The 16,435-nt window shown below is 56.4% G+C and overlaps 1 protein-coding gene across 2 annotated transcripts; it reads right to left on the reverse strand.

Moving 5' to 3' along the window:
• Positions 1-1,232: 1,232 nt before the first annotated feature.
• Positions 1,233-15,702, reverse strand: LOC114501854 (cathelicidin antimicrobial peptide). Of its 2 annotated transcripts, none has more exons than XM_036030383.1 (4): positions 15,445-15,702; positions 14,527-14,634; positions 14,315-14,386; positions 1,233-1,418 (listed from the first exon to the last, which is right to left on the reverse strand). In XM_036030383.1, exons 1-4 carry the CDS (start codon positions 15,643-15,645, stop codon positions 1,293-1,295), a joined length of 507 nt encoding a protein of 168 aa, XP_035886276.1. In that variant the 5' UTR covers positions 15,646-15,702; the 3' UTR covers positions 1,233-1,292. The 2 variants fall into 2 exon arrangements, with proteins under 2 accessions (XP_035886276.1, XP_028374415.1); XM_028518614.2 differs by lacking the exons at positions 14,315-14,386; positions 14,527-14,634; positions 15,445-15,702 and adding exons at positions 1,814-1,885; positions 2,026-2,133; positions 2,944-3,442.
• Positions 15,703-16,435: the final 733 nt, after the last annotated feature.

Consider the following 16,435-nt stretch of genomic DNA (forward strand, 5'->3'; position numbering starts at 1 on the left):
GTTTCCTTCACCCATCCTCAAGCATTGGTCAGGGACAGAACGCCTCTGGGATCCAAATTTGCATATTGCCAGAAGCCTTCCAGCTGAGTATCGGCAGAGAAGCTCCTGGGAGGAGCCAAGCATAATGGAATAAGAAACTGTCCGATTTCCCCTGGGTGCAACAAGAGACAAGGTAGGAATGTGGCCAAGCAGCCTTACTGTTGTGGCTCCGTTGGTTGGGTTCTGCTTAAACAGGCTCGATTCCTGGTCAGGGGACATGCATGGGTTGCAGGTCCCGTTCAGGTCGGGGCACATGGGAGAGGCGGCCAATCGATGTGTCTCTCCCTCTATTTCTCCCTCCCTCCCCTTCTCTTTAAAAAAAGGAAGGGGACCAGAGGAAGTGAGAAGGGGATATAAAGGTTGCGCAAGGCTGCCCTCCCCTGGCCATGCCTGGACCACCATGTTTTGTCCCTGGAGGGCAGCATGTCACAGAGCCCGGCCACCTGGCTCAGCCACCATCCCTGCGGGACTCCCTATAAGCAAGCGCATCAGTGGGGATCAAACTCATCATGCTGCGCCGAGGCCTGAGGCCATAACCGAGTCTTATCTCCGCGCTTCACCAACCACATCCCAATTCCTGCGCCCAGAACCAGCACTTCCAGGTCTGAGACGCTCACCTACAGGGGAAAGGCAGACCTTTATCTGCAGGGTCTGGTCTCTCAGCCACCCCGGGAAACACCTGACTGCCGGGAGTGCCTGGTGAGGGCGACCCCACTGTGTGCAGGGCTTTTGCAGAGTTACGATTTTCAAGGGGAATTGGAACTTTATGGGCATTGGAACCCTGCTGCCCTCAGAACCCAGCCAGCCCTGACACTGAACTGCATCCCTGGGAGTGTTTAACAAATGTCTGGCGCCCCCTGCAGGGTCACCCCTGTAAGAGCAGGGACAGCTCAGCAGCATCCCCAGCTGAGCTGCACACTGAGTAGATCTCCTTAAGACCCTACTAGGTCCTCAAGGAGGAAGGGGGGAAGGATTTGAGGCGGCGTGGGGGGCGACCCTGAGAATGAGGCACTGTCCTGGCCCCTCGGCCTGCTGCCTCAGCCCGTGTCCTCCTGGATGGAACAGCCCCCCCGCCCATGCCTGTGTTTTGCCCGCTCATGCGCACACGGTGCGCCCGCACACACACGGCCTCCCCGAGTAGGTGGCGGTAAGTGGGGGAAGGCGAGACAGGTGAAACTGAAGCCTGGAGAAAGTTGCTTTCACAAGGATTTATTTTTCAGCGTCCAGAGTTGGACCCAGGGCCAAACAGGCGCTCAGCCCCTGCGCTGACGATTCCGTTCACGATGGCGATTTATAGCATCTCCGATAAGCTTTCCAGCAATCCTTCCGGCAATCCTCCCGCCAATCCTCAATGCCGGGCCCAGTATAACATCCTGAATCTGTCATGAGGAAGAAACAGTCTCCTTGTGGGGGCTGCATCCAGCGTCAAGACCCCTCCCCACCTGTACACCCAATGTTCCTGGGCCACCCCAGGAGCCTGTGGATACAGTCACCTCTGGCAGTGACCTTCGGACATATGGTTGAATCCCTACACGCATCAGGAGAAGAGGAAGCTGAGGCCCAGACATGGCTACTGGCTTCTCCGGGTCACACAGCCCATCCCAGCAACACTCAATGGATCTTGGGCTGAACACTCATCTCTAAGTCAGTGGCTCTGGAAGTAGCCCAGGGCAGGGGGCTCTCTGGGCCCTGGACGGAGCAGTGGTTAATGGGTCCATGGGATGTTCCCTGCACCACCACCCATGGGTCCCTACACACAAAAGGGGCCACTCACCTCCGCACAGTTGATGTCAAAATAGCTACTGGCCTGGCCCAGGGTGACTGTCCCTGCACACTGTTTCACCAGCTGAAAAGAGGAGGATTGAGGTCACATGGGCATCTCTGTGCTTTAACCCTCCAGGCTCACCCCCAAGTCTGCAACTGTGCTCCAGATGCCCATCACTCAGCGTCTGGGGTGGCAGCCTGGGCCCCCGGCCCCAGCCTCACCCCGTTCTCCTGGAATTCACACTGCTCCGGGGGCAGCTGGGTCGTCCTGGGGCACACGGTCTCCTTCAGTGTGAAGCTCACGGGCTTCGGGGTGTTGGGGTTGTCGTCCTGGCCAGAGAGAGAGTGGGGAGACCCGACTGGCACCAGCTCATCTTCTCTGAGAGAAGGGGTGTCTGCCCGGCTGGTGTGGCTCAGAGGACTGAGCTTCAGCCTGGGCAGCGAACTGCCACTCGTTTGCTTCCCACTCCCAGCACGCGGCTGCGCTGCGGGTGGGCCCCTGGACACCAGTCCATGTTTCTGTCCCTTTTCTTTCTGCCTCCATACCCCTTTCTACAAAATAAAGAGTAAAATCTTTTTCTGAAAAAGCTTATTTGAGGGTAGGGGCTTTCAACAACCCACCTGGGTCCCTGGCACCAGGTTGGGTGCTGGAGGACACAGGTGAGCAGGACAGAGCCCATTGCTGCCCTCCCCGGGCACACAGAGTGCAGGAGCGGACTGCAGACATGTTTGGGGGACTGAGGGAAACCAGGGCCCTCCTGGAGGACAGGCATTATCACGGGCACCCCGGGGCGGAGAGGGGCCATCCCTTGTGTGGGAGACACGCAAGAGCAGGGGACACTTGAAGCAGCGAGGTCACAGCGAGACCCAGTGACCCCATTCTTCTTCCCAGAACTGGCAGGAGTCCCTGAGGGCTGAATGGGGGTGTGGAAGGGGCACCTCTTCGCATGGGATTGATTCTCAGAGAGGAGACTGTTCCCTGGGAGGGACACAGCTCAGGAAGGTCTCCTGGAAGAGGGGGGTCCCACTGAAAGGGAGGAGTGCCCCCCTGACCACAGGTCCTGCATGAGCAAAGGCAGTGGCAGTGTGGCCCACCCGGCTGGCCCAGAGCCCCCCTCCCGGGCATCCTCCCCAACTCACTGCATCGGGCCTCGGCGGGTCCAGCTCCAGCAGGCGGTAGAGATTAGCTTCCGAGGACCGCTGGTTGAAGCCGTCCACGGCAGCGAGCACAGCCTGGTTGTAGCTGAGGACCTGGGCAGCGGCTGGAGGCACTGCCAGGCCCAGCAGCAGTAGCAACAGTGACCAGCGCCCCCAGGGGAGGTTGTCTCTCTGGGTCTCCATGGTCCCCAGTCTGCCTCCTCCCGACCTGCACGACCCTCCTTTATGCCTGGGCCTGTTGCAACAGCCCCACCAGGAGCCTCCCTGACCTGCCCCATCCCTGGCCACCTGCCAGGTGTGGGCTGGGCTTGCCTCACCTCTGCTGTGGCCTCAGGGGTCTCGCCAGACTGTGAGCGAGGTCTGCCTCCTGTGCAACCTGAAGAAATCCTTTCTCCATCTTCCTGGCACCATATCGGCCTGTCCTGGGCCCCTCAGGGAAGTTTCGTCCAGGGTTGCTCAAGGGAGGTGAGATGCCCAGAAGAGAGGAAGGGAGTCGGGCCCAGTCCTCCATCCTCCCCCACTGGGACGGCCTCCGAACCCGCCCTGTGTGGGGAATTCACCAGCAGGTCTTCCCTCCAGGCCTGCCCGGCACCCAGCAGGCTCTCAGGTCAGGCTGGAAGAGTGAGTGACAGTGGCCGCCTCCACCTGCAGCCTTACCCCCCAGCCAGTCCCAAGGGCGGCTTCCAAGGTCACTTCATCCTGCTCTAGGCCCAGCCCTTGTCAGTCCGGCGGCTTGGGGACACTCGCCCCCTCTCCCGGGCGCTTCTTTACTTCTTTCTGGTCTGAAACTGTCCCTAGGCCCCACCAGATGTGGGCTGCTGCCCTGGCCCCTCCCCCGCCGAGGCCGAGGAAGGGCAGCCCACAACCACACTCCACTCCTCGGATGTCCCACTCACAGCCACTGCAGGCTGGCCAGCCCTCACTGGGGACAGTGGCCACTCATGCCTCGTCTTTGTCTACCAGGTGCTGGTGGCCCCTCTGTCCTCATGAAAGCGCCCCTGTCCCATCCCCCCCTGAGGCCCCTTCCTGGTTCCCCTCCTCGTTCCCTGGAAGCTGCTTCTTGGTCTCCCCCAGGACCTTCCCCCAGGACACGGAGGGCCTGACCTGGGCCATCCTGGGCTGCTTCTGCTCTCAGGCCTCACATCTCCCTGGGGACACCCTCTCTCAGGCCACCAGTTATCAGGCCCAGATGACAGCTGGCCAGCATCTCTGAGTTCGGGACTTCCGGGGTTGGCCCTGGCCGTGCCCAGGCGGCTGGGCCTGCTGTTTGGGCAGGTGGCCGCTGCACCAGCCCTGAGCTGAAAGGCTGGGGAGCAGCCGCCTGCCCCTCCTTCCTCCTGGGGACACTCCCGTCAGACCTCTGCCAGAGCCCCTGCCCTGGCCCCTGCCCTGGCCCCACCACCATCTTCTCCCCTCCTAGGTGCAGCCACAGCCCCCAGACTCCACCTCCTCCAAGCTCCAGGCCCTCCCCAGAATGTACTCTGCTTCCTCACCAGTGTCCAGGGCTCCTCCAAACTCTGATTTGACCGTTTGGCCCCCAGCCTTCAGGACTCCGCACTCCACACACTGGAATCAGGGTCAGGGGTAGCCTCTGGCTTCTGTGGGCCTGTGGGACCCCTTGGGCGCTTGGATAGGGCCCCTTGGAAGGTGGCGGCCAGATGCAGGGGCCGCTTGCGCACTCAGCCTCGGGAGAAGGAAGAGGAAATGGGCCTGTGTGCAACCCGGTGTCATATCCAGGTGTTGCCCCAGGGGGCTCTTGATCAATTCCAGCTTGCACATCCGGGCCTGTTACAGGGTGGGAGGAGGGTCAGCACCCTGAGGACATTGGACCCCTCAGATCTCTCCTGGGCCACTCACCTTTCTTCTGGCTTCAGGGTCCCCAAGGAGCCAAACTGGGAGGGAAGGAGGTTTCCATGTGCGTGTTTAGACCAGGGCATGAGACCTGCCGAGTCCTGCGTTCCTCCGGGTCACATGCAGCACACGCAGGGCCCTTCCCAATGGGCTGAGGGGCACTGACAGATGCTCCACACTCAGCAGCTGCTGCTGTCACCAGGGCTGGCAGCTGCCCCAGGGCTGCTGAGGACCTCAGCCTCTGGGTCGGGCAAACAGGCGTTGGGATCCCTGGCCTGTCTGTCACTCATTGTGGCTCCCTTTGCAACCCCTGCCCTGGGAGGGCCTCTGAGCAGCGCGTGAGGTGAGCCCCACTCTGCCAGCCACAGGCAGACTGAGGGACCCACAGGGGAAGACCGAGGGCAAGCTGTGGACGAGGTCCTACTGACTGGCCTCCAGGGCTTCTCCTTGGGTGGAGAGAGGGACAGAGACACAGAGAGATGGAGAGACAGGGAAGGCACAGGGACAGGGAAACAGGAGCCAGGTCAGGAGTAGGCGGGATGTCTGAGGCTGTGGGAGCCAAGCCCTAGATGGTGGGGCTGGCCCCTGGGCACTGTCCCCACACCCACCCCCAACCCAGCCAAGAGAGCAGCGCAGCCCAGGAGCTGGGAGCAGAAGGTCCCCCAGAGGCTGGCACAAGGGTGTTGTCACCACCTCCCCCACAGCTGGGGCTCCCCCCTTTCCCAATGCCCCTCTACTACTCCCGCCAGTCTGCTTGAGCCAGGTTCTCTTCCCCATCCTGTGTTGCACTGAAACCCCTCCCTCCTGGGGCCCTCTCCCAGCCAGGGCTGGAACCCACCCTCTACCTCCCAGGGCGCTCGCCTCCCTGCTGGGCCATGCTCTCAGGGCCCAGCCCCACCAGCCCCCTGCAGGCTGCCTAAGCAGCCACTCTGTCAAGAAGAGCTCTGTCCACCCGCTCTGCAGGCGTCCTTCCCTGCCAGGCAGCTGACCCCTGGGGCCCTGTCCCAGTCCACCAGGCATGGTCTAACAATACTGACCCTCCAGTGGGAGGGTGGGGGTCTCATGAGGCTGTGCAGAACTTTCTGCAGTGAAGGGACTCTTCTGGATCTGTGCTCTCCAACATGGTAGCTACTGACCGCACATGGCTGTGGACACTTCAAACAAGGCTAGTGTAACTGAGGAACTGATTTCTTTTTGTTAAATCAAATATATTTTATTCAGTGTGCTATTCCAGTTGTCCCATTTCCCCCATTCATTTTCCTCAGCCCTGCACACCCCCTCTCACCTGCATTCCCCCCTTTAGTTCATGTCCCTGGGTCATACATACAAGTTCTTTTGGTTCTACATTTCCCATACTATTCTTAACCTCCCCCTGTCTATTTTCCACCTACCATTTATGCTACCTATTGTCTGTACCTTTTCCCAGTCTCCCCTCCTCCCAGTCCTCTGCTGATGACCCCCCATCTAATCCCCAAATGGAGATTCTGTTCCTGCTCTAGTTGTTCTAGTTGGCTTTTGTTTTTGTTTTAGGTTCAGTTGTTCATAACTGTGAATTTTTGTCATTTTACCGTTTGTATTTTTTATCTTCTTTTTCTTGGATAAGCCCCTTTAACATTTCATATAGTAAGGGCTGGGTGATGACGAACTCCTTTCACTTGACCTTATGTGGGAAGCACTTTATCTGCCCTTCCATTCTAAATGAAAGCTGTGCTGGACAGAGTCATCTCAGATGTAGGCCCTTGCCTTCCATGACTTGGAATACTTCTTTCCAGCCCCTTCTTGCCTGCAAGGTTTCTATTGAGAAAGCAGCTGACAGTCTGATGGGAACTCCTTTGTAGGTAACTGTCTCCTTTTCTCTTGCTGCTTTTAAGTTCCCTCCTTCTCTTTAATCTTGGCTAATGTAATTATGATGTGCCTTGGTGGGTTCCTCCTTGGGTCCAACTTCCTTGGGATTTTCTGAGCTCCTGGACTTCCTGGAAGTCTATTTCCTTTGCCAGATTGGGGAAGTTCTCCTTCGTTATCTTTGTTCAAATAAGTTTTCAATGTCTTGCTGTCCCTCGTCTCCTCTTGGCACCCCTATGATTTGGATGTTGGAACATTCAAAGTTGTCCTAGAGGTTCCTAAGCGTCTCCTCATTTTTTTGAAGCCTTGTTTCTTCATTCTGTTCTGATTGAATGTTTCTTTCTTCCTTCTGGTCCACTCCATTGATTTGAGTCCCGATTTCCTTCCTGTTGCTGTTGGTTCCCTGTGCATTTTCCTTTATTTCACTTTGCATAGCCTTCACTTTCTCCTGCAGTTTGTGACCATATTCAACCAATTCTGTGAGCATCCTGATTATTAGTGTTTTGAACTGTGCATGTGATAGGTTGTTATCTCTTTGTTGGTTAGTTGTCATTTTCAGGAGCTTTGATCTGTTCTTTCATTTGGGCTTTTGGTTTTGTTTTTTTTTTGGTCTCAGTGGGGGAGTTAAGTAGAAAGGGGTGGAACCTTAGGTGTTCACTAGGCCGGAGCATCCCAGGTGGCTGTATTCTGATGTTGTGTGTCAGGGAGGGGCCCAAGAGGGAACAGTGTCACTTGCTCCAATGTCTGCGGCATTTCAGTCACTTGCCCTGCTACCCACAATCAAACTGGGCCCTTCTGGTGCTGATTCCCAGGTGGATTGGTTTTTGTTTGTTCTAGCACCCTGTGGGTCTCTCCAGTGAACTCTCCTGTGAGGCTGGGAGTTTCTCCCCCTGCCGCCTCAACCCCCACAGGTGTTTTCAATCAGGGGTCTGAGGCTTCACTTCCCAGCTCTGGAACCCTGGGCTGTGCAGTCTGCCTCGCTCCCCGGTCTTCCCTCCCGGTTTATCTGCCTGTGAATGTGGGACCGCCAGTCCTCAGTCTGCACCTCGCTGGGTTGGCCAGCCACCACCCTGCTGTGGTCTCTCCGCCCAGCTGCCTGTCTCTGACCCTCCTACTGGTCTGGGTGGGTATTTCTTATTTAAATCCATGGTTGTCAGACTTCCATACAGTTGTATTTCCTGGCAGTTCTGGTTGCTTGTTTTTTTTATATTTGTTCTTGTCTTTCTTCTGGTTGTGTGTGGAAGCACAGTGTGTCCACATCTCCCTCCATCTCACCAGAAGTCCTGATTTCTTAATTTTCATCATTTAAATGTAAGTATCCACATACATGTAGGAGCATGGTGGTGATCCTTTTTCCCTTGGCCTCCTGGCATTTTTTCCTCCTCCTTTCTACTGCTATATTCTGATGTGTGCATGGCCAATGGATGGCCCCACACGCCCACAACACAATAGCCCTTGGCCACTCAGCTCAAGGCCAAAGGAAGCTCCTAATGTTGGCAGGCACTGGCTGTGGCCCTGCCCACAAGGACTGGAGAGAGGATGCAGCTCTCTAAGGGAGGCCTGTCCCTCAGGGCCAGTTTTGTCTCACAAGCAGCCCAGGGTCTCTGCTCCAGCCCTCAGAGCACAGGTGCCTGAGAGCGGCCAGAGGCGGCCCTCACCCACCACCTTGCATCCTCTGGGACAGGCAGGGAGGGCCGTGGTGCCCTTTCCCTTTCACACATGAGTGCACTGAGGCCGACCCAGAGGAGGCAAAGCCACTTGCCCAAGACACCAAGCTACTTGAAGACAGGTGTAAGGCTGAGGCCCAGTTACCCCCAGGCTCTCCCGCCCTCAGCTCACCCTCTCATCTGCACCAGTGCCTCCCCCTGTAGGTGCTGGGGAAGGACCACCGGGAATCATTGTGAAAGGGGTAAGGTCTGACACCAGGCAACCCAGAAATTCCGTCTGTAAGTGTTTACCATCAAGAAATGAGAGCATTGCCCTGGCTGGCGTAGCTCAGTGGATTGAGCATGGGCTGGGAACCAAAGTGTCCCAGGTTCAATTCCCAGCCAGGGTACATTCCTGGGTTGTAGGCCATAACCCCCAGCAACTGCACATTGATGTTTCTCTCTCTCTCTCTCTCTCTCCCTCCCTTCCTTCTCTCTCTAAAAATAAATAAATAAAATCTTTAAAAAAAGGAAAAGAAATGAGAGCATACCTCTACACAAAAACTCATAGAAGAATGTGTGTAGTAACTTCATTCAAAATATTCTAGAAGAAGATGAAGAAAACCAAGACAGAGAGGGAGAAGGAAAAGAGGAAGAGGACAGGAAGAAGAAGAGGAAAATGGTCAACAACCAGAGACCACCCAGCTGCCCGTGAGCAGGCTCATCAAACTGGGGGCCATCCACTCCAGGACTGGAATGCTCCTTGCCAGTGAAGAGGGATGAACTGTCAGGACACACATCTCGAAGGAGCCTCCTGAACACGATGGTGAGTGGAAGGAGCCACATGCAGAGGACCATCCCTGCGTGGTTCCGTCTACGTGAGATCTCCAGAGAAGGCCAAGCCCCAGGCAGAGGAGGAGGACCAGTGGTGCCAGGGCCAGGGCTGGAGGAGGGGACTCACTGCAAAGGGGGCGAGGGGAACTCTGGGTAAGGAAAACGTTCTACACCTTGACTGTGGTGGAGGTCACACTGCTGTACACATTTGTCAAACTCACATAATTACTCTGAAAACTGTGGACTTTATGGTAGACAAGTTGTACCTCTGTTTTCCAAGTGGCAGAGTGAGGAGGTAAGCAGTGACAACAGGTGGGCATATTTTTCCAGGAAGGAGCGTGGTTCCCTGTCCCCACCTCTGTGACAGCAGAGCCCAAGCTTACCTGAGCTGGGCCAGGGGCCACTGAGATGCAAACCAGTGTGAGGGTGGGGACAAGGAGGGGCCCTGTGGCTGCACCTCCCAGCCACTGGGGGGCGCGCCGGGTGTGCCCTGGGAAGGGAGGCCCAGGCCCTGCTCAGGAGACAGCCACATGGGCCTGGGACATCTCTCTGTCTGTTTCCTCACCTGGGAAATCAGTGTGGGGCTTCACCAGATATAGTGGGCACATCTCGGGTTTGATTCCCTCACAGAACAGGCAGGCATCCCAAAGGGCCTGGGCATGCCCTGGAGTCTGGATTCTGGGCTCAAAGGCTTGGAATGGTCCAAGCCCAACTCCCTCTAGGGCAGGCATTGCTCAGGGCTGAGAACTTAAGTCCTGGAAATGGAGACCTGTTCTCCCCATGTCCCCTCCCCCACCTCTCTCTCTCTCTCTCTCTCTCTCTCACACACACACACACACACACACACACACACACACACAGCATCTTGCCTCATGTGGGCCTTTGTCAACCAGCTACCAGCTGGCTTGGGCAAGAGGCTATAACTCAACCAGGATGGGAAGGAAACCCAGGAACAATTTTACGTCCCAGAGGCCCTGAGAGTGAGGAACTGGGGCAGCCCCTTCCACCACCAGCACGTAGTGTTGCCGCTCCTGTGAGTACATTCTGTGAGGACCCAGCACCCAGTGCAAGCTGTGAGGAGGGCTCGGCTGCTACCCAGGACCTCTGGTTCCACAGACAGCACCCCAGGAAACCTCACAGGAAAACCTGACCCTTTGGAATGAAACCCTCCCCCTGCTCCACAACCTACTGTGGCTCCCTATTGTCCCTGGGACTTCCATTCCCCATCCTCTGCCTCTGACCTCACTGGGGCCTCATGCCCCCCACCTGCAGGGGGACCGCCTCTCAGGCTGCCCAGAGCTGGGCACTGGCTGGCAGTGTGTCCCTGAGGGCAGCCACACACTCTGCACAGCGTTACCTTATCACAGGCCCAGCGGGAGGGGCAGCGAGGACCAGCCGCCCCGCACACCTCTCCAGTGCACTTCATTTCAGCCTTCTGAGAGTATTCCTGTGACTTGCTCTGTTTGTGTTGCTCAGGCCTCTGGGTGGTAGAGAGATTGAGGTCATTCCTCCTGTTTCTTTTTTTTAAATATATTTTATTGATTATGCTATTACAGTTGTCCCATTTCCCCCCTTCACTCCCCTCCACCCTGGGCACCCTCTCCCACCCACATTCCCCCTCTTTAGTTCATGTCCATGTGTCATAAGTTCTTTATGACACTTCCCATACTATTCTTGCCCTCCCCCTGTCTATTTTCTACCTACCATCTATGCTACTTATTCCCTGTACCTTTTCCCCTTCTCTCCTCCTCCCACTCCCTGTTGCTAACCCTCCAGGTAATCTCCATTTCTGTGGTTCTGTTCCTGTTCTAGTTTGCTTAGTTTTTGTTTTTGTTTTTGTTTTACGTGTGGTTGTTAATAATTGTGAGTTTGCTGTCCTTTTACGATACATGCTTTTTAAATTTTCTTTTCTTAGATAAGTCCCTTTAGCATTTCATAAAATAAGGGCTTGGTGATGATGAACTCGTTTATCTTGACCTTATCTGAGAAGCACTTTATCTGCCCTTCCATTCTAAATGAAAAGCTTTGTTGGATAGAGTAATCTTGGATATAGGTCCTTGTTTTTCATGACTTGGAATACTTCTTTCCAGCCCCTTCTTGCCTGTAAGGTCTCTTTTGAGAAATCAGCTGACAGTTTGATGAGAACTCCTTTGTAGGTTACTGTCTGCTGCTTCTAGGATTCTCTCCTTCATTTTTACCTTGGCTAATGTAATTATGATGTGCCTTGGTGTGTTCCTTCTTGGGTCCAACTTCTTTGGGACTCTCTGAGCTCCCTCGACTTCCTGGAAGTCTATTTCCTCTGCCAGAGTGGGGAAGTTCTCCTTTATTATTTGTTCAAATATGTTTTCAATGTCTGATTCTTCCTCTTCTCTTTCTGGTACCCCTATAATTCTGATGTTGGAACGTTTAAAGATGTCCTGGAGGCTCCTAAGCTTCTCCTCATTTTTTTGAATTCTTGTTTCTCTGTTGTTTTTTCCTGTTTGGTTGTTTCTTTCTTCCTTCTGGTCCACTCTATTGTTTTGAGTCCCAGTTTCCTTCCTATCACTATTGGTTTCCTGTGCATTTTTCTTCATTTCTTTTATTGTAGCCTGCATATGTTCATCTAATTTGCGACCAAAATCAACCAGTTTGTGAGCATCCTTATCACCAGTGTTTTGAACTGTGCATCTGATAGGTTAGCTATCTCTCAGTCGCCTAATAGGCTGAGCTCTAGGGCTTTTATTTGTTCTTCTGTTTAAGCCATCTTTTTTTTTTTTGGAGGGGGGTCTGGCCACACCTGTTACATGTGAGGGGCAGAGCCTTAGATGTTCACCAGGGCAGGGCACCCCAGTTGCTGGGTTTGTGACGTTGTATGTGGGGGTGGGGTCGAGAGGGAACAATGGCGCTTGCTCCATTCTCCATGGGACCTCAGTCCCCTCTGCTGCTTCCCCCAAGCAAACTGGGCCCCTCTGGTGCCAATTCCCGTGTGGGTGGGCTTGTGCACCCCATGGGACCCTCCAAGGACCTCCCCCGTGAGGATGGGTGTCTCTCCGTGGGCCTCAATTCCCACAGGAGTCCTCAGTCAGTGTACCGAGGCTCTGTTTCCCAGCGCTGTGATGCTGGGTTGCGCGCCCTGCCTTGCTTTACTATCTCGGCCTCACTGGGTCTGCCGGTTGCCGGTTGCTGGTTGCCAACCCTGGGCCGGGATCTGCAGAAGCGCACTCAGGATCCACCCGCTGTGGTCGTGCGCGCCCGACACCTCACGCGTCCCCTGATGTCTTACGCGCCAATCCCACTGCTCTCTGTTCTCTGCGCCGCCACCCGACCCGCCTGGCTGCTCACCCCCGCCCCTCCTACCGATCTGGATGCACCGGTCTGGATGCACCGGTCTAACTGAACTTCTTGGTTGTCCGACTTCCATTCAGATCAATTTTCTGTCATTTCTGGATGTTATTCTGTTTCTAAATTGTTGTTGTCCCTATCTTGGTTGTGTGTGGAGGTATGGTGTGTCCACCTATGCCTCCATCTTGGCCGGAAGTTCCCTCCTGTTTCCTGGAGGGTGAGACGGAGACCGAGAGTGGACAAGCCCTAGCAGGTTGGGCTCCATTGGTTGGGCATCACATCTCAAGGTCAAGGGTCACTGTTTCAATTCCCCATCAGTGTACATGCCTTAGTTGCAGGTTCAGTCCCCGTCGGGGCACAAATGAGAGACAACCAATTGATGTGTCTCTCACATAGATGTTTCTTACCCTCTCTATTTCCCTACCTTCCCTTCTCTCAATCAATCAATCAATCAATCTACCAATCAATGTGAAGAAGAACAAGGAGAATGAGGAGGAGGAGGAGGAGGAGAAGGAGAAACAGCTGACTGCCGAAACTGCCTGGTGAGGGCAACCCCACTGTGTGGAGGGCTTTTGCAGAGTTACGATTTTCAAGGGGAATTGGAACTTTATGGGCATTGGAACCCTGCTGCTCTCAGAACCCAGCCAGCCCTGACACTGAACTGCATCCCTGTGAGTGTTTAACAAATGTCTGGCGCCCCCTGCAGGGTCACCCCTGTAAGAGCAAGGACAGCTCAGCAGCATCCCCAGCTGAGCTGCACACTGAGTAGATCTCCTTAAGACCCTACTAGGTCCTCAAGGAGGAAGGTGGGAGGGATTTGAGGCTGTGTGGGGGCGACCCTGAGAATGAGGCACTGTCCTGGGCCCCTTGGCCTGCTGCCTCAGCCCGTGTCCTCCTGGAGGGAACAGCTGCCCTGCCCATGCCTGTGTTTTGCCCGCACATGCGCACACGGTGCACCCCCACTCATATGGCCTCCCAGAATAGGTGGTGGTAAGTGGGGGAAGGCGAGAGAGGTGAAACTGAAGCCTGGAGAAAGTTGCTTTCACAAGGATTTATTTTTCAGCATCCAGAGTGGGACCCAGGGCAAAACAGACCCTTGGCCCAAGGGTACAAGAATCATCCCCTTCGGGGAAATCTGGGATATCTGGGAAATCTGGGGATTCTGGGAAATGGAGGAAATCTAGCAAATCTGGCAAATTCTCCATTTGTACTGCCACCCCTGAAAGCCGTCTGCTCCGTGTCGCCCAGTTGGACATCCTGAATCTGTCATGAGGAAGAAACAGTCTCCTTGTGGGGGCTGCATCCAGCGTCAGGACCCCTCCCCACCTGTACACCCAATGTTCCTGGGCCACCCCAGGACCTGTGGATCCAGTCACCCTCCGGCAGTGACCTTTGGAACATGTGGTTGAATCCCTACACCCATCAACAGAAGAGGAAGCTGAGGCCCAGACATGGCTACTGGCTTCCCAAGGTCACACAGCCCATCCCAGCAACACTCAATGGATCTTGGGCTGAACACTCATCTCTAAGTCAGTGGCTCTCAAACTTCAGCAGGAATCAGAATCCACAGGAAGTCTTCTTCAATGGAGATTGCTGCCTCCCACCCCAGAGTGGGGCTCAGCAAGCCTAAATGGGGCCTGAGAACTGGCATTTCTTGTACTTCCCAGAGGAGGCCACTCTTGGGGAAGCACTGCTCTCAGGGCCTGCAGAGCCAGTCCTGCAGACCTGGGGCTCAGCCTGAGGGAGGAGCCCAGGGCAGGGGGCTCTCTGGGCCCTGGACGGAGCATTGGTTGATGGGTCCATGGGATGTTCCCTGCACCACCACCCATGGGCCCCTACACACAGAAGGGGCCACTCACCTCCTCACAGTTGATGTCAAAGTAGCCACTGGCCTGGTCCAGGGAGACTGTCCCCGCACACTGTTTCACCAGCTGAAAAGAGGAGGCTTGAGGTCAAACGGGAATCTCTGTGCTTTAACCCTCCGGGCTCACTGCACTGTCTGGAACTGTGCTCCAGATGCCCATCGCTCAGCGTCTGGGGTGGCACCCTGGGCCCCCGGCCCCAGCCTCACCCCGTTCTCCTGGAATTCACACTGCTCCGGGGGCAGCTGCGTCGTCCTGGGGCACACGGTCTCCTTCACTGTGAAGCTCACCGGCTTCGGGGTGTTGGGGTTGTCGTCCTGGCCAGAGAGAGAGTGGGGAGACCCGACTGGCACCAGCTCGTCTTCTCTGAGACAAGGGGTGTCTGCCCGGCTGGTGTGGCTCAGAGGACTGAGCTTCAGCCTGGGCAGCGAACTGCCACTCGTTTGCTTCCCACTCCCAGCACGCGGCTGCGCTGCGGGTGGGCCCCTGGACACCAGTCCATGTTTCTGTCCCTTTTCTTTCTGCCTCCATACCCCTTTCTACAAGATAAAAAATAAAATCTATTTCTAAAAAGCTTATTTAAGGGAAGGGACTTTCAACGGCCCCAACTGGGTCCCTGGCACCAGGTTGGGCGCTGGGGGACAGAGGAGAGCAGGACAGAGCCCATTGCTGCCCTCCCCGGGCACACAGAGTGCAGGAGCGGACTGCAGACATGTTTGGGGGACCGAGGGAAACCAGGGCCCTCCTGGAGGAAAGGCATTGTCACGGGCACCCCGGGGCTGAGCAGGGCCATCCCTTGTGTGGGAGACACGCGAGAGCAGGGGACACTTGACGCAGGGAGATCACATCCAGACCCAGTGACCCCATTCTTCTTCCCGGAACCGGCAGGAGTCCCTGAGGACTGAATGGGGGTGTGGAAGGGGCACCTCCTCACACGGGATTGATTCTCAGGGAGGAGACTGTCCTCTACCAGGGACACAGCTCAGGAAGGTCTCCTGGAAGAGGGGGGTCGCACTGAAAGGGAGGAGTGCCCCCCTGACCACAGGTCCTGCATGAGCAAAGGCAGTGGCAGTGTGGCCCGCCTGGCTGGCCCAGAGCCCCCCTCCCGGGCATCCTCCCCAACTCACTGCATCGGGGCTCTGTGGGTCCAGCTCCAGCAGGCGGTAGAGATTAGCTTCCGAGGACCGCTGGTTGTAGCCATCCACGGCAGCGAGCACAGCCTCATTGTAGCCGAGGACCTGGGCAGCGGCTGGAGGCACTGCCAGGCCCAGCAGCAGTAGCAACAGTGACCAGCGCCCCCAGGGGAGGTTGTCTCTCTGGGTCTCCATGGTCCCCAGTCTGCCTCCTCCTGACCTGAACAACCCTCCTTTATGCCTGGGCCTGTTGCAACAGCCCCACCAGGAGCCTCCCGGACCTGCCCCATCCCTGGCCACCTGCCAGGTGTGGGCTGGGCTTGCCTCACCTCTGCTGTGGCCTCAGGGGTCCTGCTGCACAGCGGGCGAGGTCTGCCTCCTGTGCAACCTGAAGAAATCCTTTCTCCATCTTCCTGGCACCATATCGGCCTGTCCTGGGCCCCTCAGGGAAGTTTCGTCCAGGGTTGCTCAAGGGAGGTGAGATGCCCAGAAGAGAGGAAGGGAGTCGGGCCCAGCTCTGCATCCTCCCCCCCTGGGACGGCCTCCGAACCCACCCTGTGTGGGGCATTCACCAGCAGGTCTTCCCTCCAGGCCTGCCCGGCACCCAGCAGGCTCTCAGGTCAGGCTGGAAGAGTGAATGACAGTGACCGCCTCCACCTGCAGCCTTACCCCCCAGCCAGTCCCAAGGGCGGCTTCCAAGGTCACTTCATCCTGCTCTAGACCCAGCCCTTGTCAGTTCGGCGGCTTGGGGACACTCGCCCCCTCTCCCGGGCTCTTCCCTACTGCTTTCTGGCCCTGAAACTGTCCCATCTGATGTGGGCTGCTGCCCTGGCCCCTCCCCCGCCGAGGCCGAGGGAGGGCAGCCCACAACCACACTCCACTTCTTGGCTGTCCCACTCACAGCCACTGCAGGCTGGCCAGCCCTCACTGGGGACAGTGGCCACTCATGCCTCGTCTTTGTCTACCCAGCTGCTGGTGGCCCCTC

This window comes from Phyllostomus discolor, chromosome 7 (assembly GCF_004126475.2).
Source record: "Phyllostomus discolor isolate MPI-MPIP mPhyDis1 chromosome 7, mPhyDis1.pri.v3, whole genome shotgun sequence".
In the NCBI taxonomy this organism is placed as follows: domain Eukaryota; kingdom Metazoa; phylum Chordata; class Mammalia; order Chiroptera; family Phyllostomidae; genus Phyllostomus; species Phyllostomus discolor.